Here is a 27238-nt window from a genome sequence, read left to right as displayed (position 1 = left end):
AATGTAGGTCCACTGACACACATTTTAATTGCTTATTGACAAAGCTAAAGTAATGAACATTTGGCTTATGAAGCACTAATAATTTTACGGACAAATTAAAAGATAAAAATAGATCTGCAGCTCTTCCTGTGGGTTTATTTGTGTCTATTCAAATTATTAGCACTATTGTCTATAAAGAATAAAACCGTATAAATCTAGAAAGCACAATGGTTCAAGTATCGACTCACTTTTATGAGTAATTACTAATGTAGCTGGGTTAATTCATTTATTCTGCTTTTTAATAAGCTTCCAACGATTCATTTCTTAGTTCAGCATAGACATAATCATTTGTTGCATATGTATACACAGCTATTATACATTATTAAGCAACATAAAGTATGCCATGCATAAAGAAGAATATGAAAATCTGATGTTTTACAGACATTAAATGTCCTGTTTCAAATTACACATGCATCGAGACACCAATAAAAATATTATTAAAGAACCAATGGAAAACAGGGTAATTCCCACAACAATTTAGGACTGTAAACCCAGTTTCTTGAACCATTCGAAAACATAATTTAGCTAAATATACATTATTTATAATATACTGTACAAGGTATAAAATATTTCTGAGTCTCAAAGCTATAAAGATTACTGCTTCAAATCAATGTATTACAAAACATCACTAGCACAAGACAGCTCTGGACAAAGTGGTCGTCAATTCCCTTTAAAATAAAAATTACTGGTCTAAAATGACTATAAACACACATTTGCTCACATTAAGGCTGTGTTATTGAACCTTTCATGCATTATTGCTTACTTTATAGGTATAACCTTCAACACAAAACACTAAAAGTCTGTAGACCACAAATCTGTTCACATCACACAAAACTGTTCAGTCAGCGAAGCCTCTTAAGAGCAGTGAAGTCCATTTTCTTGCAGGTATGCTGATGTAGTGTGTTGAATGATTTAAACCAGTCTGTGGACGTTCATTCCTTCAAGATGAAACAGAACCACGTCCTGTTCGCATGGCATCCCATTCAACATGTTTATGTTCAATGTTACATCTCGAAATGAAAGAAATGCATGTTGTTCGGGTGTATGAAATCATCTGGAGTCTCAGATGTTGATTTGTGTTATGTCTCCCGTTCCTTCGCTTGACTTTCTTTTCCCTGAGAGAGAGAAAGGCTGAGCTGCTTTCAACTAATCATGTTGTGAAGCATCAACCGTGTCCATGCTCACAAATGGCATTTCCAGGAGTGCTGTCTTAACCTACAGAGGACAAAGAAGAGGAGAAATAGTAAGTGAGAGCACCTTACCAGCACATAATAATGCAGAACACTTGAAGTGCAGAGAAATAATGGTCTTTGATCCACACAAAGGCTTCAGAGCTTTTACAGTTTGTGCTTTACACTCAGAAACTACTGGCTTGTGTTACATTTTCCAAAGCAAATGCTTTGGTTAGCCTTGAATGAACAAAGGAAATATACTATTGCTGCTAACAGAGTTAGTGAGGTTCATGATTAAAATAGGCAAGAAAGAAAGAAAGAAAGAAAGAGAGAAAGAAAGAAAGAAAAGTAAATGGCAAAGGCAATAATAATAATAATATTAATAATAATTTAAAAAATACTTTGAAAACATTGACTTGTAAATATGTCTTGCTTTAAGAATGTTTAGATGTTTTTACTGGAATATAAGTCTAATTAAGTCTTTAAAAATATTGATTAATGATTTAAATATAATGTAATCTAATTGAAACATATGCTGATAATTAAATACTGGTCAATATGATAATCCAATGATTATTTCCATGTTATGGTCGAAAACTGCTAACATGAAGATTCAGTACTATTTAAATCTAAATAAATGAAAAATAACGCTTTTATATAATTCTTAATTAATTTAAAATAAAATATCAAACATTAATTCATGGCTAATAACTAATAACTGATAAATGGCTAACATTAAAGTTCTATAATATTTAAATTCAAATTAATTAAAAGATAATGCTTCATTTTTATACTTAGTGAACAGAAAATAAAATGTAAAAAAATAATAATAATGGACAAATGGCTATCGTTACAATTCTATACTATTTGAATCTAAATAAAATATGTTTTGTTTTTATAATTTCTAAGTAAAATAAAATATTAAGAATTAAAATCAATTGTTTTAAATGCTACAAACTAATTCAGGTATAACATATGTTAACATGTTATAATACACAAAATGTACAATATAAAAAAAGTATATTCATTTTGATATTTTCCAACAATTAAATCAAATGTAATCTAAATGTAAAAATACAGAAAATAAGCATTTACAATTAAATATTACATTACATTACATTTATCAGACATGACTGTTACTTCAACTCTAATATCAAGTAATCAACAATAAGGTACCAACATACTGTGCATCCCTAGCAGTGATAATTATAACTGAATTAATATTTCTGAATGTATTCACTTGTTCAAGTCACAGCTGTGTATAAATGGCAAACCTTTTACCTGTGCAGTGCATCTGTGAGTGCAACATACAGCAGGTCTTTGGTATCGGAGAGCATTATCTTTCTTTTGGAAGGCCCATCATGCCTCTGGGTTTGGTCACAGCAACACCCTGATAGAGGTCGCTGACGCGGTTTTCTGTCACTCACAGGAAACTGCCGGTCTGAGTTAAGGCCTCCTGATGAGCACTGTGGTACACTTCCCTCAGCTGCCTCACGTCACGACCCACCGACGACTCACAACCGTAGTATTTCTGATAAGATTGAAAACATAATGAGAGCAGAAAATATTAACACAGTGCATTTCTAAACATTTTGCTGAGGCAGATATTATGAAAGGTAGTGAGACATGGGACATTAGCACTGAACCCCAGGCTGCTCCAGAGAGATGCCTCTGTAATAAATTCAGGGTGCTGTTCTATGGTAACATTAAAGGGAAATACTCTGGATGTGCAGCAATATAAAATCTATTCTGTTTCTTTCATGACTATTGTTTGATGGTCAGTCTGAGGTGTGACCCAGACAGCTCAAAACTTGTGACAGGTGCAGAACAACATCAAACAGTTTGAGTCCATGAAACTGACCTCGGCGCAGTGGAACACCTTCAGCATGTCTGAATGAAAGCTGTCCAGACTCTCATAGTAGCCTGAGAGGAGCTGCTTCTGCAGCGTACTGAGATCCACAGGAGCCGAGGCTGATCTGGAAGAGAAAACACAGACAAAATAATTTTAAGAATACTATTCCCATCAACTGGTCAAAATGCACAACACCACTGTATGCTGCTTAAAAGATGTGTGCGCTCTGATGTAAAAAAGCGCATAAGTAGTACATTGGGAAACACTTGAAAGATGCGCTGAATGAAAGTACATTCACTCTCTGACAGCAGATGGCACTAAACTGCAGAAAATGGAGCCTTTACTCTGGAAACCCCATAAATAAAGCAGCTGCTACTTTTTAATATGTATTTAAATAGCCATTCAAGTTTGTGGATTTGCAATGGTGTTCATCAGAGCCAAATACTAAAATATTTAGACTTAAAAGGTTATTTATTTTCAAACGTTTTTACATTTAAATCTGGACTACAACATTCTCTAGATATATTGTTTGAAAGTGTTTTGATTCTTTATTGTTTGTTCACACTTTACATTAGGGCTTCATTAGTTTAGTTAATTCATTAGTTAACAAACTGCCAATGAAAAATTCTTCTGAACATTCATTAATCTTAGTGTCTGAACATTCATTAATCTTCATTAAAACATGTTAAGTTCTAACTTTGCAACTGTGTTATTTAATGAGCTAACATGAACTAAGACTTGCATTTTTTTCAACAAAGATTTATAACTTCTGCAGCAAATGTAGCTATTGCTCATTGTGAATGTTTATGGTTAATTAATGAGATCTTATTGTAAAGTGATACCTTTTGTCCTTTATAGTTCTTTTGCACTTTAATCTGTGTAAATTTTTAACTTTATATATTCTTCTGTATGGCTTTATTGTTTTTAAATGTTCAGTTATTTTTGTTATAAGAAAAATGTTACTAAACCAGTTATACTGTATTATGAACACTTTTTAAAACTAAATTTCAATACCGTGATAATACCGTATACTGTAATGAAAGTATTAGCAATTAATCGCAACATGAAAATTGGATACAGACATATCCCTTCTTTGCTTATTTATTTTTAATAACAAAAACCTAAAGTCCTGATTGACCCCAATCAGAGGCAGGCACTGAATAAAAACTTTATGCTATTAACATTAATTTATCAATTTAAATAACAGAAAATACAGACAACAGACATCTTTAATTATAATCATCACCACATCATCACTTTAAGAACATTGTGCATTCTACTGTAGCTGTCAGTGACAAGAGCTTTTAACTTGCAGGTTCCCTCAATCTTTAATCATCTGGAGACTGTGAAAAGAACAGCAGGAGAGCCACTGAGCAAACAACACAGAGTGAGTGGAAAAGCACACACACACACACACACACACACACACATCCGCACAAACCTCTTTCTGGAGCACAGGTTCAGCAGGGGAGCGGCGAGGGTTTGTCCAGATGACCCTGAAAAACACAAATGACAGAAAGAGTGATCAGCTGTGCAGATCTTCACACTGAGCCTCTTGTGACAAGTCTCTTATTAATCAAATCAACAGATGTACCCTTGTGACTGACAATGACGTCATAGATCCCCTGGAGTGTTTGCGTGAGGTTTCTGCTCTGTACACTTCTCCCCTCCTCGTCTCCCTCTCTGTTTTCAGACTGTGGGCTCGAGTGAGTCAGGCACTGGTCTGCAATGTGCAGAACACACATCCTCTTACACACACCGAATATAGTCTTATTACAAGCACATCATACATGCCACATTTGAAAAACACGCAGCTGTCAATTCAAAGACTATTCAATGCACATTCAGTAAAGATCTGTAATCTGAAGTCCCTCTTAGCCTGTCATCTTTAAGTGCAATAATCGGAATGCACTTAAAAACACTTTTTCCATGAACTCAACAGGACACGGTGGCTTGCGCTAGCCGTTAACCACATGTCCTCTTCTGCCCTTTTGACTAATGCTGAGTGGAAATAGAAGTGAGGTGGTTTTGGGAGCTGCTCCAGAGCTACAGCCCGCTGAGCGTGAAGGAGGGAGAGGAGAGGAGGAGGAATAGCTGATGCCATGTTCTTCACGAAAAACCAGCCTCAGGTCACAAAAAGTGCTATAAACAGACTGTCCCACTTAATGAAAATGTACCTTGGTAGCACTAGTATAGGACATACGGGTAGGTTAAAGTAAGCCTTGCAGACAAAAAAACACACTTCATCCAAAAACATAGAATGTATAAAATTAAATCATGCTACATTCAGATTTAGAAAAAAAATTAGGCTATAATTAGTTGTTTTGTACTGTTGCAATGGGAATACGTTACGGCTATACAGCAATTTTCCAAAGATGTTGGCAAGCATCTAGGGCCACAGGCATATGGACATGATGTCAAGTTTGATCTATTTGGAAATTCAGAAACTTGGCCCATATTAAGGAAAAATATGGATAGATACTTATTTTCTCTTCTAAATACTTTAAGAAGATCTCTGAAGTCTGATCTTAACCGTTTTTGAGGGACATTTTGAGGGACACAAATTGACTTGATGTAAAGCATGTTTCACACAGAACCTGTTACAGAAAGATGAAGGGAACCCTTGTGAAAAAGAAATACACTTCTTTATTTGAAGAGTACTTATTACAGAAGTAATATACTTTAAAGGAATATACTTTATAATAAGTGCAATCTGAATTCAATGTTCTAACACTTAATTGCATGTTAATTTCACTTTTATTGAAAATGTATGGAAACACTTTATTTTAAGCTGTCTTTGTTACAAATGTTACATGTACTTACTATTATAATAACAATAAATTATGCATAATTACATACAAGTAACCCTAACTAAACCCTAATCCTAACCATATCGTAAGTACATGTAGTAAAATAATATTACTAGTACTTAAATGTATAATTACACTGTAACAAGAACACCTTAAAATAAAGTGTAACCAAATGTATTATAGTTCTAATGTATTTAATCTGTTAAATTTAACTTAAATAAGACTTAAGTACGTTTATATGTAATTTCACAATTCTACTGTTTTCTTTAAATGATTATCACATATGATAAACTAAAAGAACTTTAATGTTATTTTGATTCTTGTTGAAATTCAGTACATTTTAAGAATATATAATTGTAATATCATATACACTTCAGTTAAAATTATGGTCAAGTACTTGAAATGTGGCTTAAGTCAGTCAACACATCAACATAAGTGTACTTCTTTAAAGCACAACAAAAGATGACTAAAACAATGAGTTAATGTACTGTAAAGTAAAATTTTTAAGTGCACACTCAGTACAATTAAACACACTCCTTTTTCACAAGGGAACTATGTTGGACAACAAACCCTGCAGTTTGTGACTAAAAATAACAGCAAAGCACTGTCACTGCAGATGTCACAGCAGTCTGCACAATTAATACAAGTTAAAGCAAACTGAAAATGTTTTTTCAGGTAATCTATCCCTTAAGAGTCAAGAACAATGCGACAACGCACAAACACACATTTTACAGCTATACACACTGCTGGACCTGACTTAGTGCTGGTGTCTTCGAGATCCCCTTTCTGGCTGTTCCCTCCATCGTCTTTGTTTTCTTCCTCTCGCTCTGTCACCTCCTCCCTCAGGAGCAATGACTGTCTGTCTCTCATCTTCTCATAGTTTCTAACCAGAAAAATGCCATGTTCCAGGACGAAGCTCCTATCAGGGGAATGAGAGCAAATCAAAGAAGTACAAACTTAAGAGATATTAGCCAATGAAAATTAAAAGAAGAGCATGAAATGATCCAAAAACGTAAATGGGTAGAAATGCTATTGTCGGTGTTTATGCGTGTTCTTGCCTCTCCTCACAAGACAAGGGCATCATCAGGAGAGGGGAGGGGATATTTTCAGCATCATTGCCTTTCTCCTGGAAATAAAGTCATTCAAAGTGACCAAATTGACCATGTACTTTAAATGATGCAGGGATGTTGTAACAGAATTAGAAGTGAAGCTGTATGTAGATTTGCCTCTTACTTGCTGTTTGGGAGGGTCAGGTTGATTGGGAAGATTATTTTCATTGTCTGTTTCACTAATTTCTTTTCCGATCTCTTCTGTATTAGGTCTAGGGCTGACATTCCTAAGTTAGGAAAAAAAAGGTTATGGGACAGGATGATATCAGTGGTTCGGACTGAACATTTGAAACCAAATGGACCTGAGAGAATTCATCTCCACTTAAAATTCAGCAATAGATGGTGAATGTGATTGTGTATGTGTGTGTTGATTTACCTATTAGGGCTGTCAGAAACGCAGTCATGAGGCACACTGAGCTTCTGATGTTTACGGGAACTGTCTTCGGTCTGAGTGCGAGACATTACATCAACAGATCCATCTCAAAGAGACAGAGCAAGAGACAAAGAAGAATATGTTTACACAATATTAACTGCTTTACACACTTACTTCAGAAAACAAGCCATTTTAAATGCAATCGTACACAGTAGTCAGTGCCAGTAATCAAATTCGATTGGCCGATCAAGAGTTTTACAGCTTATATTGCTTAATTGTGTTTGCAGTGTTCCAGACGTATGGAAGCCTATTTGTGACACATGAGAAAAAACATGCTTTGGAAAATCACGATGACATAAAATGGAATAATTATGAGAATTTTTATTATCAACTTTATGGGATATTACGCCAAAATTATGAGACTTCTGTTAACTTTTATGTCATAATAATGATTTCTTATCTCATAATTTCACCTTTGTATCTCATAATTATGGTTATGATTGCACTATATTTTCAATGTTTTATTTTATTTTATTTTTATGTAAAATCATTTTCTAACTGTTTTTAAATGTCTTAATCATTTTAAAAGTTTTAAAATTGCTTGTTTTATTTTTGTTATTTTTCTTCATGATTATTTTACTTTCTTTTATGTAAAGCACTTTGAATTACCATTGTGTACGAAATGTGCTATATAAATAAACTTGCCTTGCCTTGCCTTGCCTTCAGAATGTGATTTTGCCTTTTTATGCCAATCACAATTTACTATAGCATGTTTTTTTTTCTTATGAGGCACAAATGGGCATCCATACGGACTAAATGTGTGACTGAAATTGATTATTTAATCCATAGAGTTGATTAGGCCTTACATACAGAAACAAACACATGCAAATAAACACAAAAAATCTTACATGAACGAGAAGGTAAGTCTACTTACTGGATGGGGCAATCTTTCGTGGGGTCTTTCGTGACTTTTTAGGATGCTTTATTGGAACAGAGATTGTCATAATTATTGTATGACAGTCATAGAATGGAAATATTTAAAGGGGTAATTCACAAAAAAATTCACATTTTACTAATCCTAATGTCATTCAAACCCTTTTAAAACCAATGACTCTTGACCCAATGATCATTGGTTCTCACGTCGTTACCAATTGTGACAGATGATTTTTGAATGTGCAGGATAGTGAATGGAATTCAATAACTACAAGGATTTCGGCAAATTATTTAGACTTAGAAAAAGATATCGCACATCATAACTTAGGTAAATTTTGTCTAATTATGGTGTATTTAAGGAAAAGGGAAGTTTGACAGAATTCCACCTGTTCTATTAAATACATGAAGGGTTGGAATGACATGAAGGCCAAAAAAAACAGGACAGACCACTCATGCTTTATGCTTCTTAAAGTAATCTAAAAATACCTTTTGCTTTGCACAGAGTCGATATATGTCATAGGGCAACTGAAAGTCAATCCGTTTCAGCCTCAGATACTTCCCTGTCACACACACATGGGTTATGAATGCATTGAAATTCAGTCACTCACTACACACTTTATTGCTCCCTTTGTTTCCAAGAGGTGTAAATATAAAGTTCACATTAAATTACAACATACATATCTGCACACTTGAACTTAGCAAAAAAAAAAGAAAAAAAGATTGCAAATTCAAAAGTTGGGAGTTTGTAAAATTTTTCATGTTTTTGAAAGATGTCTCTAATGCTCACCAAGGCTGTATTAATTTGATCAAAAATACAGTAAACATAATAAGACATGGAAATATTATTACAACATAAAATAAGCAGCGGCTATTTGTGAGTGTAAACAGCATACTTTCTTAGCGATAGATGCTATTTACACTTAAGTGCAAATAGCTATAGGTTCTATTAACACTATGCTTAAATAACAGCTAAATAATTTTCTGCTATTTATACTACTTACTGCAAATAGTGGCAATAATCTGCACCTCAGTATAAAAATGTACCCAATAATAAGGCATTTAGTGTAAAATAACATTATAATTCTAATCGTTAAATGGATACCACTCACTGGGACAGTAAAGTCCTCCCTACACATAACCTAACCCTACCCCATATTTTATTTTCTACTGATTTCATTCATTAAACAAGTGTCAATAGACACTTCGTATAAAATAAATGTTTTTAATTTTTTTAAATATTTTAAAATGTAATTAAAGTCGTATTTTCAGCAGCCATTACTCTAGTTTCACATAAGCCTTCAGAAATCATTCTGTTGTATTGATTTGATACAAAACTAACATTTCTTTTTATTACCAGTGTTGAAAACCGATTAATTGATAAGATTAATCGTACTATGAAGGCTTAGCTCATTAATAATTAGGCAAGCTGATTGTAAAGTTATCTAGAAATGTCAGCTCTGTTAATATTAATATTAACTGATAATTATTCATTGATTATTTACTTATTATACATTAGCAAAGTCATTGCCATGCCATGACATCATAACGAGTTTGCCAGCGACCCTTCCCACTTCAAATGCCAACTTGAGTCACACTAGATTCCTTTTAATCAATATAAATCAAGTTTGGACTTAATTCCAGCTCATTATTGACTAACAAAAATGATTTGTTCCCCTTGCAGTTCAACTTTTATAGTGACCTCCAAATAACCCCAGTAACCACACACACACACATAGACAAACTCACCTACGTGTATAGGTGCAGGAAGTAGTCCATGCTCATGTTCTTCAGGATCATAGTCAAGGCAGTCTGTGTGTACCGGAGAGAACAGACTCGTGGGGCTGTGCAGAATAAACAAACAGACAGAGATCTGTCAAGCTCTTTTTCAAGAGCTCTCTAAATAAAGGCTGCATTTAAACAAATATTCTTAATGCTTGTTTATTAATATATAAGAGCTCACTTACTTCTCGCTTTTATACACATCAGAGTAAAGCCCCGCCCACTCATATTTCTTTTCAGCTTCCACATCAGACCTCTTCTCTGACTGGCTGATTACAGACACTGATGGATCCTGGGAAGGTGAGGATGTGTTGATGTGCAACTGTGACGGCTCTTGGCTCGGACCTGTGTCTTCGTCTTCATCTACCTGCGCTTCACTGCTTCTCGTTTCATTTCGTTCTTTCTTTCTTTTCTTTTTCTCGTGTTGAGCCATGGACTCAATCGCATTGAGTACTGTGTAGTCATCTCTTTCACCTTTTTTACGTTTCCCAGGAGACTCTCCGGCTTCATGACGTAAAGGTGTAGCAGGGAAAGGTGGAGAAAAGCACGGTGCAGGGTTCTTTCTTGGTCTACCTCGTCCTCTTCTCTTCACCTCACTTCCTGTGACCTCTTGACCTTTGGGAGTCTTCTTCTTCAGAGGCTTTCTGACATGTTTCAGTTTACTTTTGGCTACCGTCATATTTTTAGAATTATTTAAATGAGAGAGGCTGACTTTGGAGGTGTTACATGAGGGAAAAGGCCTGGTACCATTGGTCTGAAAGTGTGTTTTGCTGATGTTGGGTCTTTTCTCTCTTCCTCCTCTCTCTTGACGTTCATTAAGAGAGTTACTGGCAGAGAAGTGCTCAGAGAAGAGTGTGCCGCCAGGCTGGAAGCTCTCTGAAACAGCAAGGTAAAGATGTGTCCAATCAGCTGGGGGAAAAGGATGAGCTGCACCCACTGACGGCGACTTTAATTTGCATACAATGTCTGTGTTGTTTTAGAACTAGTTTCACCAAAGGAATTATGCAAATCAGGTAATACCCAAATGACCAAAAAAGCTGTTCTGAACTTAACTTCCATGATGCAATTCCCTAGGACTTTGACTTGGTTTTGAATGCACTACAATCTGGCAAATTTTACAGGGACTGTACAGCATCACTGATTCGGCACTTTAAAACCAGCAGAATTTTGCACGCAACATTTAATGAGAGCCATTTAATAGAAAGAAGTTCCTGTGTAGGAAAAATAAAAGTAATATGTGCCTGGTCAAACTGAATTATAGATGGTAAGTGACTAAAGTTTCATGCACACTATAAAGATAACTATGATAACTTTATTTGCATCCACAACAACCAAAGTTAACACTCAATTTCTTTTATTCCTTAAGCATCATTCACTTTCAATGCTTGCACTCTTTACTGTTGGGTGCATTCTGACTGGCTGTCAATGTTTTTATCATTCATCATCTATCAAAGTGATTCTAGCAATATTATGCTTCTGTCTCATTAACATTATAGCTAAATGGACTTTCCTATTCTCATAGAATTAGACTGTTAAAACTATCGGGGATGTGAGACAAATACTAATATTTTAAACTTATAAACTATCAACTCTCTGGCTAACTGTCATACAAGCATTTATGAGTTCACAGTATTTGTCAACACATTGTGAAGTCATCACTTCTCACATGAGTTTCACATAACAGTTGGCTGGAAGCACTGTTTTATAATTACAAAAATAATAATAATATTAGTATACTTCACACACACACACACACACACACACACACACACACACACACACACACACACCTATCGTTTCGATTCAGAAGATATTGATTCAACAACTGGGGTCTGTCATTAATAGCGGACCACAAGGAACTAAACAGACAGGGTTTTTAAACACCAGGAGAGTAATCAGGGTATGGTAACAGATGGGGATTGATCAATTAACAAAACGAGGAACGGAACATGACCAAAATAGGGACACAAAAAAGGAACAGAAAGTCTATGATCATGACAGGTTTATGCAGTTTACTTTTGTGTTTGTTTTGCATGTTTTTTTAGTTTTTTATTTCAGGGTTCCATCTACTTGGACTCACAGACATCATATATACAATGAATATCATTTTAAAGTAATCAGACATTAAATACAAAACAGAAATACAACTAGTCCCACTTTATATTAAGTGGCCTTAACTACTATGGGGTGGAGAGACCAGTCTCCCGAGGAGAGGCGCGTTGGGCTTTTAAACAGCAGCGGTGATGAGGCTCCATTTCCTTCAGGTGTGCCCCATCACACGCCGCCAGCCCTGACTCGTCCAGCGCCCCTCCTCTCACACACCCACTCCAGTCGGGAGCCTGTTAAAGGGCGGCAATTTAGGATGGGGTGCCGATGACAATCAGGGAGGAGGCAGCTGACTCATCACAGTAGGTATAAGGGTGGATCAAGGTGTAAGGGTTGGGTCAACAGTGTAACTATAAATGTAATTATAGAAATTAATTTAAGATGTAATTACATGCAGTTTTTTTTATATAAGCACAATGTAAAAGATAAGTGCATTGTATCAAATTCTTAATTTAAATGTAAGTACATAGTAGTTAGGACCAATTTCAATAACATGAATATCTTTAAATTGTGTTACTGCCCTGGGTTATGGTGCATATAGGGCACAGCCACAGTTTGGGAGCCACTGATTTAGTGCATCCACCCCCCCCAGTGTTCAATCAAGTTCTGATTTTGTCCGGTCTGCCCACATCCCCACTGCACAATGATATTTCCATTGTGATACTAAGCAAGAAAGTTTGAACAACCTTGGACACTGTCTTAACACAGCCTTCACAGGAACTGTAATTACAATTATACCACAATGATTGCAATTACTGTTGGTACAAATTACAATTACAGTGATGGGATTAAAGGAAGGTCAGTTTCTTTCCTGTTTTTGAGCAAAACTCATCATCATGAAGCATCGTTCTAACTAAACCAATACTAAAACATGGAGAGCCAGGGAGACAGCACGTTCATGAAACAGTTGATGTTTTTTGAGAAGCAACTACTGTAATCCTGACCGTGGGAATTATACTGCAAGTATTCACTCCTTTACTCCAAATTCCACTCTCTTCCACCAGTACTGCTAGTTTAGACACAACACTAAATCAATTTCACAGAGCTCCACTGGAGTGCATTCCACAGCGAGACATACCCTGAGTCCCCAGCACAGAGATGGGCTGTGTGCTTGAGCAGACTTTACTAGAGTGATAAAATCTCACATTTGACCGTATATAAGGACAGGCAGTGAGAATAAAGGCTGTGTAATACAATTAACATCACATTCCTGCTATTCCTCTAAAAACTCTCTAAGAGAGACAGCAAGGAAAAAAGAAAGAAAATCAAAAAAGATAAGGGAGAGAGAAAAGAAAGAAAATGGCCTATGTAGCTGTATCCTCAAGCATCTACAAAGAGCTATTTCTGGTCTCCGGATGACAGCCAAACCAAGACTAAATGGAAGTGTGAGGACACATTAACGTCTGATATATCAGATACACTCAGTTTTAATAACATCTTTAGGCAGAGTAAATACACAAGAGTAGCATTTTTAGAGCACATCTGGCTCTGATTACAAAACGTGTTATTGCCATATATTCGCTTTCGCTTACATAAACATTCCTTCCTTTCTTTGTCAATCATTTTTCACATTTCACTTGTAGATTTCCATGCTCAGATTTCATCCTTTCCACTAGCATCACCACATTTCCTTACCGCTGCCGAACGCCTGCTTTTTCTCATTCACCCTTTCCAAATCAAACAGAAGGTTTTGGCCACAGGCTGACAGAAGGTCTATGACAGTCTTAAATGGAAATAGTTTGGCAGGAACATGACAGAATAAGCATATAATTCATAATGTCTAAATGTATAGCAGAAATCTTGGTGGTTCCCGTTTACAGAAATACTCAAATGTCAACTACTAAGATAAAAGCATGCATTTTCTTATAAATAAGCACTTTCATATCTCACTGAAATGTAAAAGCAATTTTGATACCCTATCTGAATCCATGCCAACTGAAAATACAGAGTCAGCATGACAGAAAAAGAACTAGTGTGAACTATTCCTCAGTTATATGGACGTGGAAATCCCTGTAGTACTTGTTTAGGCATTTATATCCACAAAGTTGACTTTGTTGATTTTGTGTGCTAGACAAGTGAGTGAAATTAAACAAAAGCAAAGTGGTTCTAATGAGGCATTTCATTCCCTAAACCTAAAATCTAAGATTATGTTTATGGAAATGTTAACACTATTCTTTTACTTCCTTGCAAGATCTGGTATTTCCTTAAGGGACTCAGTAAAAACAAATCTTTTATTTGTTGAGAATTAACAGACTAGAGTGTCATGGACTTCTGAAACAAGAAGGAAAACCCCTCTGGGTTTGGGTTTTTAGTACTATGGAAATTCATGATCCCAATTCATATTTCCTTTAGGAACTATCATCAAGCAACCAGTGACATAATACTTGTAATCATTTCAAGTTAACTTCAGTTCGGATGTGACCGAAAGTGGAGATGTCCAAGTAAATGAGCTTTTAACTTTGTAATTAGCTCGTCGATTTGAATTAGTTTTAATCATTGAGTCCAGACTGCATGTGAACATGATAGACGTGCACTATTGAATAAACAGGGCAATTAGCCAATCATGATAATGATAATGGTACGCAGGAATCATCCAATTGACAAGGTTATCAGTCAATCACAATGACATGAAGCCATTGGATTTTGCCTGTATTTTGCACATTTACAACACCTCAATGATGTGAACAAGGACTGTTGCACTCTGAAGGCTGTTGGAAAATGTTGCTTTAGATAAATGAATGCTACTTTTATTTTTTTTGTGTCTGCCTCTTCCTCTGAGAAGGAGCCCCTGATGGGCAGGTATATTTAATAAACAGTAAAAGCTGCATGCACAAAGACTAGCAGACACCACACACAACGCAACCAAATGTCCCTGTCTTCCTGCTGAGAGAAGTTCTTCACATGCTGGTGTTTATTTCTTACCATATGGTTTCAGCACTGCTAATTAACCAAATATGCATTTCTTTTGATTCTAAAAGTGTATGTTTGCAGAGAAAAATACTTGGTTTCATGACAAAGAGCCAAAATACAAATATCTGTTGTATAAACAAATATTAAATTCTATTCAACTTGGCAATAAATCACATTTTCCACAGGTGCTACTGTGAGCCAAAGTTACATGACAGTATGAGATAAAATTCACAGAGACATTAAATACATACCGTACATAGCTTTTGCAGTTCCCTTACACATCACTCAATCTAAAACTAGCTAAGAGTGCATAAGACAGAACCAGAACATAATGATAGCAACATCAATGCCAGAATACCACATAATGTGTACAGCTAATGCGTAACAACATTTACACATAAGAGAGACCGTATACCTCTCAGTGGACTTCTAAACAGATTCCCTGCCAAGGAAAATCTGTGTAGCCAATTACACGCAGAGCAAAATCAAGCTCCATTTTGGTACCCAACTAGTAAAACAGTGGGAGATAAATAAGACCATAGACTCTCAATCCTGTAATAAAACAAACTTATTTCACTGTTTATTAACAAATTAAGTCTGTAATTTGTACAAGCATTCCAAACATTTTCTCACCTAGTTAATAGGAACAAAAGGATACTGAATGTTCCAACTGAACCTTTTAATGCCAAACACTGAACAATACTTTTAGAATGTCCCCTTAAAAAATGATATCTTCTGTAGAATGTCACCTGAGCAGTGGCATTTGTTTGTTAAATGAAAAAAAAAAAAAAAAAAATCTCATGCCATCTCACCTGATGTCCTTATGCCTCCAGCTGAGCAATCGGTCATCAATGAGCTTTCAGGTCTCATTAAGTTCCTTGAAGCAGACTGAACTTCACCAATCCTCCTTTGAGCTGTCATTCGACTGTACGCGCTACTAGCAAGATTGGGGTTCCTCAGGAAAGAATGATGGTGGATGGCTCTGTCTCCTAGGGGAGGTGATGATAGGTCTTCATCACCTTCATCATCATCCTCCTGGTACCCCGACCCAGCTCTTTTGTTTAAAACCCTGTTCCCCGGCTCTACCTGAGTGCTCTCTCTCCACCTCCATGGCTGCTGATGCTCTGCCCACCTAAGTTTTGATACCGGTCTCAGATGTGCAGGTCCTATATATGAAAGTGGTGAAGTTTTGTGTTTGTCTGCTTGTTTTGAGGGTGTTGAGGAAGAGCAGGGAGGATTTGAGGGCGTGCCCCTTCTGAAATGGTCTTTTCTGAGATTACTTTGTCCTAGTAAACTCTCTTTTCCTTCTCTTTCTCTAAGCCTATCATCCTCAAACCTTTTATCTCTAGCCTGCTCTCTGCTGTCTTCTCTTTGCCAGCTATTTCTACTGAACCAGTCACTAGGGGAATGAGATGTTACATTAGCATATGCCCCCTGTGGCTTCCCGCCAAAAAGTAGAGAGTCACGTCTCAGAAACTTGTGCTTCTTTTTATGGAACTTTGATGGACTTAAAATGGGATTTTTAGAGTAGGGGTGCACATAAGAGGGTAGAAAGGGAGACGAAGGGTATATAGTTGCAGATGGAGGGTATCCCCTATAAAGTCCAAAACCAAGTGAAGTGGTAGAGAGTGGCATTTTGTATGGTGGATGGTAACAGCCGCCTCCTGACATTGGGAAGCCAAGTTTGTGCACTACCGGGCAATGTGTGACAATATGTTCACCTGGTTGAGAGGGACACCCATTGTTCCTCTTAAAATCTGCCATTCCGACATAATGCAGAGAGTCACGAGAAAATTCTGACTGAGGGGAGTAGTAACCACTGAAGTTGATTTGAAACATGGTGGGATGATGAAGGTTTTGTGGTAGACACTGAAGAACGTGAGGATGAGCTTTCCCTTTCCCACTCTTCTTGCCAGATTTTGCTTCTTCGCCACACCCTCGTGATGAAATATGATGCACAATACGAATCTCACTAAGTCTGACCACTAACTCCTCAATCTCAGCCTGGAAGGCAGGGTCTTGCCTTTTAGCCCTGAGTTGAAGATACTTCTTCTTACATTTGTGTGTATGTCCTCTAACCTTATCATGGCTGAAGCAATTGTGACCTTTTCTATGGCACTTGTATTTGAGTCTTTCTTGCTCCATCAATACTGATCGCCCAAGGTGTGTAGTCCTGCGGTCTTGAATCCTTACAGAGCCTAATTGAGATTTGGCAGAAGGGCGTGGTGCAGATTGCGAGGAGGAAGGAGGTTTTGATTTCTCTTTGTGCACTGCTTTTACCTTTTGGGAACTGGTTACCTTAGGAGCAGAAAGTTGATCATATTCACGGTTGCCAAGATGAAACTTTCTTCGGAAAGAACTAAGAGTGGGTGAAGGGGACTCAAGATGCTTAAATGAATAGGGAGAGCTACACAAAGGAGACTGGCCATCGAATGTATGACTATGTTCACCAGAGGTGGACCAAGAGTTCAACTTATTAGAAGACTCTGTCAAGACTTGCTGAGACTTTTGACCCAAAACTTGTTCAGAGTCTTGACCAGAAGTTTCTGTTTGAGCTTTAGGTTTACGACCTCTCCTTTTTCCTATGTAGATAGTTCCACGTTTGCTGATATTTATTTGTGGACCAAGTTTTCCCCCAAAAGAGGTAACAAGTGAGGATAAAGAGTGTGCTCCATCTGAAACTGAACAATCGGCATCACCTTCATTGTCTTTCTGAGAAAAATCTGATCTGTTACTTTGTTTTTGCCCTGAAAGGAACTGTGTGAGTACCTTATCCTTCTTCTTCACTCTCATCCTATTAATATTTGTGATTACTGTCTTCATTATCAACCTGTTTCGTTTGCGGCTGATCTGAGCATCTCTAGCTTTAGACAAGGAGGGTCTGAGTTTTCCTTCAGAAACCCTCTTCCCTGATGCTGAGTCTAGTGATTTAGATCTCTTTTTCTTGACAGAGGTGGAACATTTGGGTTGAACTAGTGTTTTGGGAGCTGGCTTTGGGAGTTTCAGGCCATTCTCTGGATCAGGGATATTTGCATGTTCAAGTATAGGAAACTTAGTAGGGGACATTTGAGACTTACTTTCCTGAAGAGTCTCTTCCAACCTGGCCATTTTTGGACGACCCCTTTTCTTAGGACGGGGCTCAAAGGAAAAGGTTTCTGATATAGGTGATGAATTGGGCATTTGCATAGAATTAGAAGGTTGCCCAACTTGTCTTGATTTACCCTGCTGTGTTGACAATGCCTTTGATGAATTAATGGAAGGAATTTTTTTAAGGTTTAATTTTTGTGGAATCTTTTTACAGGCAGTGGAACTAACATTAGCAGCCTTCAACAATTCCATCTCCTTGCCCAGATTATCCATTTTAGTCATTTGAACAGCTTTTTGTTTCTTCTGTGACATGATGTTTTGTTTGGGATGTGAAGGTGGCACATCACTTGGAACGGAACTGTTAAACTGAGAATCTGCACACCCAGGGGGTTGAGAGGAACACTGCACATCTTCGTCCTGGTTTGCACTATGCCTTGATCTCTTCTTATTCTTGTCAATGATATGTCCCACCCTGCTGACATCTTTTGGCTGGACAGCAACAGCTTGAGTTGGTTCCACAGTCATTTTTCTGGTGTCATCTATAACTTCACTTTCAGTATACTTCTTATTTCTTCCTCTGCTGTCCAGTAACTCTGGCATACAATTTCTGTTCTCTGGAGTTGCTGATTCGGCAGGTTTATCTGAAGCAGTAAGGAGCAATGGTGTCTTGATAGAGGGACTTTGCTGATGCAATAAACCATTTTCCTTACTCCTACTGTTAGTTATGGTGTTACTAGTGTTTTTGGAACATGCAGAATCACCATCTTCTTTCTCTTTAGCATTTAAAACCTTGTAAACATTACTTTCCCTGATTCTAGTTTTTTTTGCAGGGCAGGGAGCTTGCTTTACAAAATTTTCACTACATGATAATGGAAGTGATGTTCTTTCACTGTCATTTTCAATATTGGTAGAGGACTGCAGAGATGTCTGAGCATTCATATCATTTGAACCATGTGAACTGAGGGAGGAGGTCATTGCTTCTCCAGTTGTGAGATCTTCACCCTTTTCTTTTTGAGCATTTAAAACTTGGGTGCTGTCATGTGGACTGGAGTTCTGTTGTAATAAGGAAGGTGGAGAAGGGGCAGCTGGAGGTGAATACGTCTGCTTCTGCAAGGTAGAGGAGGTAGTCCTATCTGAAAGTGGTACTTTGCTATCTGTCTGTGGTTGAACTGCATACGGAGGTCCATCTGATGTTAATAATGACTTTGAGTCAGTCTTCTTCAAGTGCTTTGATGGAGCCTGTTGGAAGAGAGGACATGTGCCGACCAGAATTCATCAGGAAATGTTTGAAGGTATTCAGTCATTCAGGTCACTCAAGGATATCCGGTAAAATTAAATCAAAGGCAGCTAGGAGCAGCTATAAATTTGAGGAAATCTGACAGGCTTCATTAGTTGATGGCCCTGAAAAGCTTAAACTTAATTTCAAACATTTTAAAATAACATATCACTAAGAGTCATGGTAAATAAGGTTTTTATTTTATTTTATTTTTATTCTTTTTTGTGTAACCACTATTTTATTTTAGAAGAATCTCATGGCACATGACGTTTGAGCAAAAATAAATCAAATGGGAGGAATAAATATAGCTTTAGTCTTTCCAGTAACTGTTTGCTGGTCATAAGAATTGACAAAAATTAATAACAGAGTGCAGATGAAGGACTTCCATCTGCATATTTTTCAGTGTACAAAAAGATAAGTGAGAATTAAAGTAACAAAGAGAACATATGATCTGACTGAAGAGAAAAAAAAACTGAGAAAGCAAGCAAAATGAAGGGATGTAAAAATAGATATAACAAATGGTAAACCACTGGTGGCTAAAAATGGCAAGATGCAGACAGAAATAGTATCAATCATTTGCCACTATATTTTTTTTTACTAGAAATAAAGAAACAAAAAATGAAAGCATACTTAGAAAGTCTTACCTTTTTAGAGGCTCTAATGACTGGTGTAGAGTCATCTTTTCTGGATGTTTTGGAAAGTGGGACACTCAGCCTTGTGGATGCTTTTGGAGAGATGCAATCGTTCCGATCTTTTTTCTGAATCTCAGAATGTGATTGCTTGGCTACTCTGATCTCAGAACTGGAGACTTCACCTCCACATGAACTATGGCCATCTCCATGTGCAAGCCTCTGAGAGATTCTGATTGTGGGCCTGCATATGAAGTTCTCAAGGCTCTTTGGGGGCTTCTTTGTCCGTTTTGCTCCAACCCCTATTTTCATTCTCAAATTTCCATCTGTCTGGTCAGACTTTGTATCTGTTAACTCCCTCGGACTAGGCTGCTGCTGCAGCTTAACTTCACTGGTAATACTCTTTGAGGAAGCTTCTGGTTCAGCCCCTTTGGTTTTTCTCATCCTCTTCCTGTCTTCTGTCCTCTCATTTTGTTCTTCTTTCTCCAGTCTAGGTGTTGTCTTTTGACTTGTATTATCCATTTGAACTTTTAGAGTAGCACACGTGAATGGGACAAGCACTTTGACAGTCAAAGTTTTGTCAAAAATTAATGTTCTGCTTATGAGAAAAGGTAATTTATTTAATCTTATTTAATATTCTTCTATCATCTCACTTGACTTGAGAAAGTAATAAGGTATTGGTACCATGGAAGGGGCTGTAAAAAGTAAAAACAGGAAAGAGAAAACATTAGTCACAGTTTACTCACAGTGTATGTGTATCACTTAATATGACACAACATTAGACAATTTCATAGGAAGAAACTCATTGGTGAAAAGAACCACATGGTGAAAAGATATGCAGACAGTACAACAGACAGACAGTACAACAGAAAATGCCACATTTCAACATTCACCCAGATCAAGTCACATATGTTGCTTAAAAAGCCTGCAAACTTTACACTCAACTGTCCAGTTACCTGAGCTATTGCTGTGACTGACTAGTTCAAATACTTAGTGCTCAATTTAGAGGCATGGATTATCAAAGCATGTGCAGCTGGCTCTGAACATGCAGATTCAGATGCTAATGGAATCTGTTATTGAACAGCTGGCATGGAATACTTTTAGAAAGTAGAGGTCCTGTAGTGTGACATGTTATACTGTCTTTAAAACTAAATTCATTTGCCCCGATGCAAGATTACTTAAATAAAAAAGAACAAAATAAAAATTTATGAACAGAGGAATTATTCTGAATTAAACTGTTCAACATGTGAAGATGCTTTCAGCTATGTTTGATTGCAACCAAATAAAAAATGCATCATATAAAATAAATATTAGCAAATTTAGAATTAAACTAAACAATCTGAGACTAAATGGCACCAAATGTATTTAATTATCATTACTGTCAGAGATCTTACGATGTTACCAGCTTTATAGTCTACAGCTTTTGGGTCTGGGCACACTAGGGGCCTTCATCAAAATTCTAAGAATGCCGGAGGATGACTTAAAACTATTTAAAATAAGAAAAAAAAACAAGAATTAAAATCAGATAAAACAACTAAAATATTATAAAATGTTTTTCTTATTTTAAAACTAACCTAATTTAATTTCTTTGAAGAATCAAGGTTGCCACAGTCTTGAAAAATCCTGGGTACATGACGCATCTAGACCTGGAAATGACATATAAATTAATAAAATCTTAAAACTCTAGGGGCATTTTTATGATGAATATATATTTTTTTAATTATTCCAAGCTTGTAAATATTTTATCAGGTGAAGTTGTGATTAGGTTAACCTTTTATCTGTACCCAGTAAAATACGAACTGGAAAAGTCATACAAATGCATTGGTTAAAAAGAGTAGAAACCCTGAAGAATATCCAGGGCTACTAAAACTTTTAAATCCTGCCATTCAATTTACAGAAACAAGGAGTCTCTGGCGTTCCAATATTGTTGTGGACAATTAGAGGCCTTGGAGTCATAAAGGTTGAGAACCACTGATGAATGGTAAATCATTAGATTACATGAACATAATACATGAAAATGGTAACAATCTTAAAGGTAACAATCTTAAAGGAAATGGCTGACTGTTCGTTGTTAAATAAAAATTAGGTTTTATGCATCAAGGCTACAATTTTGACAATATTTTTCAACTGGAACCCGAAGAGGAAACTTTTTTTTTTTAAATGTAGAAATGAGGAATGTCTTGTTACTGCTTTTAACCCAGTCGAAATGCATTAATCTCTCAGCTCCCTGAAGATATGCACATTTTCAGCTTGATTGTGGTTTCTCCATTTATTGCCCTGTCGGAACAGTTCAGAATATTTCCAAATTTGGTGTAATGTAAGAGCAGCATGGTCTCATGCCGCATGCGTCATCGCGAGATAAAAACTTCATCTTTAAAAAAAATCCAGATAGCTTTATCTAATAAAGTTGAGTTCTTTAATATACAGAATCAATTACAATGTAAACTCTAAAGGAAACTTTACAGTAACTGTAAAGAGAAGTAGGTTAGCCAGGTAGTGTTTACCTTCAAGTCGACTCTTAATCTACAATACAAATCTTTTTAACCTAGATGAAGAGCATGATACATCTTAATCTCCTAAAGACCACTTCCCTCGGGACATACCCACATAAAAATCCCCAACAACTGCGAAAAGCTGGCTGAAACTCTGTTCTGAGTTGCCTGAAAGGCAGGTGCTTTCCCACACAGAGTGAGGTCATTCTATGGAAGATTTCGCGTGATGACCTCAGTGCGTTAACTTGCACAGGGGACCTATAAAATCCAGCGGCTGACCTGCAGGCAACACACTAATAAAGCCCAGCATCGGTAGCCCGAGCCATCTGAGGGTTGTTGACTGGGCTCTGTCAAAGTACTTCCAATATCAAACTTTATCACTTGTACAATCTCGCCTAACCATAAGGTAAAGTTTCCCCCCCTGATCTCCCGTCTTGAATCATTTCGTGAAGTGCTTTAGCGACCCGTTTCTAGCTAGTAAAAGTAACACCCACTGCAGGCTGTTTCAGTCTTTGCAAATTCTCATAAAGAAGACAAAATCCAGCCGCGTTACACTTGCTGAGCGCAATCTTCTCAGCTCCTCCTTTAGGATTTGGTGCTAAGAAAACAATCCCTATGGAACGCTTGAGAAGAAAAATGGCCCGAGGAGAGGAGAGAGAGCAAAGTACAATGATGTGTGTGTGTGTGTGTGAAGAGGGAGCTCTGTGGCTATTAGTAGCACAGTTCAGACGCAAAGTGAGAAGGACGTTTGAGGGTCTTTCTCTCCCTGGGATATAAGCCTACTTTTCTGCATTTACCATAATTATTCATTTTCTTGTGCTGCTGCAATGTTCCCTCTATCTGCAGGTTTTTTATCCCCTCCTTCTCTGCCTTTTCCCTGTCCTTACATTTAATTTACTTTTGTTCATAATTTTTCTTTTCGGTATTTAAGCTCTTTTACAATATATCTCTAAAGCATTTTCAAAGCAGACCACACCAAGCGGTTAAATAACTCACTGTTTCCCTGTAAATCAAAGCTATATGCTCTTCCTTAAAAATCTGTTTTGGGGTTGCTGATACAAATCTTAGCAAAAGTGAAAATTGACTAAACGGAGATCACTGCTTCCACCACCTAGAAATAATTAGCATTTTCCTTTCCCCAAATTTTCTTCACAGTGTCGGTTTTATTGATCTTTACCCAGTGTATTCTCAATTCAACGCTTCAGCGTCAAGTGCGATGAGTCTCCAGGAAGTTATTAAGTTTCACTATGTTTCACTTTGTGTATGTTATCTCATTACAAACGGTTATCTTATACTGTTTGTCCCAATGGGGTCTTCAAGTTCAAGTCTGCTTTATTGTCAAGTCTTCTGTCCTCTTCGAGACAACAATATGCAGGTTAACACCAGCTTTTGTCAGTTATAAGCAGACCTGTTAAGCTCTTCCTCTGTCAAGCAGATTCAGGCAAATATTGTTAATCGGTGCAATGTGAAAGTATCATACAGAAGTCTGAAGTGCAAACAAGATGACATCACTGAGCACTGCCCTTCATCCATCAAAGCTTTTCTCCTTGACAAGATTTAAGGCTTCTCTGGGCAAACTAAGAGAACTGACTGTGATTTGCCAGCAAATCCATCGGACAAATGTGAAAATACAAAAGAGATAAAGGTGTTTCAATTCTACAGGCTCCTCTGTGACCTAGATATAGGCGGGTGCTCCAAAAATAGCAGAAAACGAGAGCGTTATATGAAAATATGACAGAGATATGGGCGAATCATTAGGAGTCCATGACCATGTTTTAGTTGGCTCGAGCAGACAAGCACAGCATGTCAATGTAGAGTGAATACGACTTGACTGATGGGACATAACAAGTAGGATGTAATAAGTTACTGTTCCCCTCGATATAAAATAGAATTTGAAGAAACAGTTAATCCAGTGAAAAGTCAATACAATCCTGTCATCTACAGCGCGATGGCAGAATCGATATAAAGTTGTCGGGAAAGTGGCAAAAATAGAACAGGGAGACTGCGAGCGAGGTTTCCAACCTATTATAGTTTCCAATTTTGATATGTATACTTGTATTATTATCTGAATAGCTCACATACCGCACGCGCGTATGTTTACGATATAAAAAGTCTCGCTGCGTATTCCTGCGCGAGGGCCTAACCCGTTTCAAATTACATTTTTTTATTAAGCAATGGGAGTACAACACTCCGAAAATGAGCTGTAAAACTCCTCGGAGATCTGAGGAAACAACAGCAAGCATTTCCACACTGTTTCACGAAATGAAAAAATGACTTACCCGAGCTGCAACGAGAGAACGTATCTCAAGAAAATGAGCAGCTAATTTACAAGTGTGCGCAACGAGCTGAAACGATAAATGGAGGGATGTTGCGTGTCCACTGCGCGAAGCGAAGGACCCATGAAGATGAACATTGTGCAACAGCACACGATACTCAAGTCCCCCCTTCTTCTTCTCTTCGCCCCCCTGTTTCTATCCGTCTCTTGCGCAGTTGTTTTACATCAAAAGCATGGTCGTACATTGTGTACCCAATAGCCACAACCCAAGTTTACCGATGAGGGGAGACGGAGGAGAGCAATGACCATGCTGTGTATGTTCGGTTACTGAGTTGATGCCTGCAACTTGAGCTAAATTTACCCACCAATAACGCAAGAAAAGAGAAATGTAAACAGACTCGCGCATTTATCACCCTAGCGGATGCTGTTTTATCAACACTATCAAAGAGAGGATCAAAGCAGTGATAATCATTGTAATCTAGCATGAGTGTGTTAGAAAATGATATTGAATAATCTAACCCGAGATGGCCGACTTTGAAGTGATGAGCAATGATGTAATTGAATTGTGGGCCAGCCTGCGTCGTCTGGTTTAAAGATGACACGTTATTAGTCTATTTATCGAGGTGTTAATATTTTGTCATTTATCAATAATTGTCATTTTATTTAATATTTAATATAATCATCACTATCTGGAAATCATGTGCCTAGACGTTTGGTTCTTATATTACTGATGCGATCTATCGACAACACCTATTTTTTGTTTTCTTTAGGCTAGTTGCATTACGTTGTATTACAGCATGGAACATAACTGCGCTTTTACTACGAGTGACCTATAGGTGGTGGTGCAATCATTACAGTTCATATCTATATACTGACAAGCTGTAAAAAAAAAAAAAAAAAACTTAAATATATGCAATAGTTGTGTAATGCACATGTTAGATTAAGAGGTAGGAATTAAACTCATAATACACAACACTGATCTAGCAAATCTGAAATAGATTTTCAATCAAGCGCATACAATAACTGTAGGTTCAGTTTAAACTATACGTATCAACAAATTCTTCATTATAAGCTAAGTTTGGGTGAGTCTCAGCTGAAACCCAAAGAAGAAAGCTTTTCATGTTTCTGAGGAAAGACTTCGTGATGATTTACAGGGGGTGCTATATTTAGATTACAGCCATGCTGTGAATTATATTTATCATTTCTCTCTTTGGGAGTCTGCAATACTCGGGTAATGCCATGTTAGCATTCCCATTCATCTCAGTCATATATTTGATTGAGTTCCAAAATACAAAACAAAGTTCTCTTGACATTTAACAAATAAACACAAATAAGGTAACTACATAAAAATAAAATTAAATGGAATCACATGTATTAAAAATTAAAGATTTGTCTTTTTTAATAGTTTATATAGTCAAAATACATGGGAAAACAGGAAATGAACTGGAAGTGAGAGGAAATGATGTTTTTTGACTTACACTTGCTCTGATAAATATTCAGTGGTGTCAAAAGTACTGGCATTCATTACTCAAGTAGAAGTATAGATACTAGGGTTTAAAAAGACTTTTGTAGAAGTTGAAGTATCAACTCAAGCTTTTTACTCAAGTAAAAGTGTAAAAGTACTGGTTTAAAAAACTACTTAAAGTATAAAAGTAAAAGTAATGTAAGGGGAAAAAAATGCCATTAAGAACAAAAGCTTAGGCCGCACCACAGGGGCCTATTGTGCACTACCCCTCCTCAAAAAACATTTTTCTAAAGACCATAGGCCATAATGACTATAATGTTATATTAAAATGTTCATGTTGAAAAATTTGGGATGCACTAGGCTTCCTGTTTCAGCCGCATATATGAAAATACAAAAATGGTGTGCACATCCCAAACATCCAATTAGGACGCAGGTGCAAGACAACTAAATGATATAGACAAATAAAGAAGTGAAGTCTGAACACTGAAAACTACTGCTCCAGAGGAATTTAATCAAGCAACGTTTCGACCTTCAGGTCTTCATCAGCCGCATATATGCCCATTTAAAATGAACGCACTTTAGTACAATGCAAATACATTAAAGGACTAGAGATATGATGACTAGTTGCCAATAAGTATTGTTATGGTGCAAAAAGTCAAACTTCAGAGGCTTGTCATCAATAACTTTTAATGGAATGTAAATGTACATCCAAGATTAGCTGCAGGAATCTGCGAGGGCAATGGACAAGAACATTGGTGCAGGCTTAATAACAATTACACTTGTATGGTTGTCTATTTACAGTAAACATTATAGTGCTGTCAAAATGAATGATTAATCCAAGTGATTAATCAAAAACTAAAATAGAAAAAGAAATCATAATCCTGATACTTTCTTGATTGATAGCTTCTTGTATTTGGTCCATACGTCTGCT

At 36.8% G+C, this 27238-nt stretch overlaps 1 protein-coding gene across 5 annotated transcripts; it reads right to left on the bottom strand.

The window, feature by feature from the left end:
* Positions 1-251: 251 nt before the first annotated feature.
* On the bottom strand, positions 252-25343 carry LOC127975517 (histone-lysine N-methyltransferase ASH1L). 5 transcript variants are annotated; one of them, XM_052579656.1, is made up of 16 exons: positions 24847-25333; positions 20091-20770; positions 15896-19409; positions 10253-10943; positions 10035-10129; positions 8775-8848; positions 8290-8335; positions 7359-7461; positions 7107-7209; positions 6932-6999; positions 6626-6792; positions 4658-4786; positions 4505-4559; positions 3073-3187; positions 2493-2742; positions 252-1254 (listed from the first exon to the last, which is right to left on the bottom strand). In XM_052579656.1, the coding sequence occupies exons 2-15, from the start codon at positions 20595-20597 to the stop codon at positions 2635-2637; spliced, it is 5775 nt and encodes a 1924-aa protein (XP_052435616.1). In that variant the 5' UTR covers positions 20598-20770; positions 24847-25333; the 3' UTR covers positions 252-1254; positions 2493-2634. The 5 variants fall into 5 exon arrangements, with proteins under 5 accessions (XP_052435616.1, XP_052435617.1, XP_052435618.1 ...); XM_052579657.1 differs by lacking the exons at positions 252-1254; positions 2493-2742; positions 3073-3187 and having other exon boundaries at positions 6631-6792; positions 24847-25340; XM_052579658.1 differs by lacking the exons at positions 252-1254; positions 2493-2742; positions 3073-3187; ... (2 more) ...; positions 6626-6792; positions 6932-6999 and having other exon boundaries at positions 7359-7429; positions 24847-25343.
* Between the last annotated feature and the right edge of the window lie 1895 nt (positions 25344-27238).

This window comes from Carassius gibelio, chromosome B16 (assembly GCF_023724105.1).
Source record: "Carassius gibelio isolate Cgi1373 ecotype wild population from Czech Republic chromosome B16, carGib1.2-hapl.c, whole genome shotgun sequence".
In the NCBI taxonomy this organism is placed as follows: Eukaryota; Metazoa; Chordata; class Actinopteri; order Cypriniformes; family Cyprinidae; genus Carassius; species Carassius gibelio.
The sequence above is the reverse complement of the archived record's forward strand: the minus strand, read 5'-3'. Positions and strand labels throughout refer to the sequence as shown.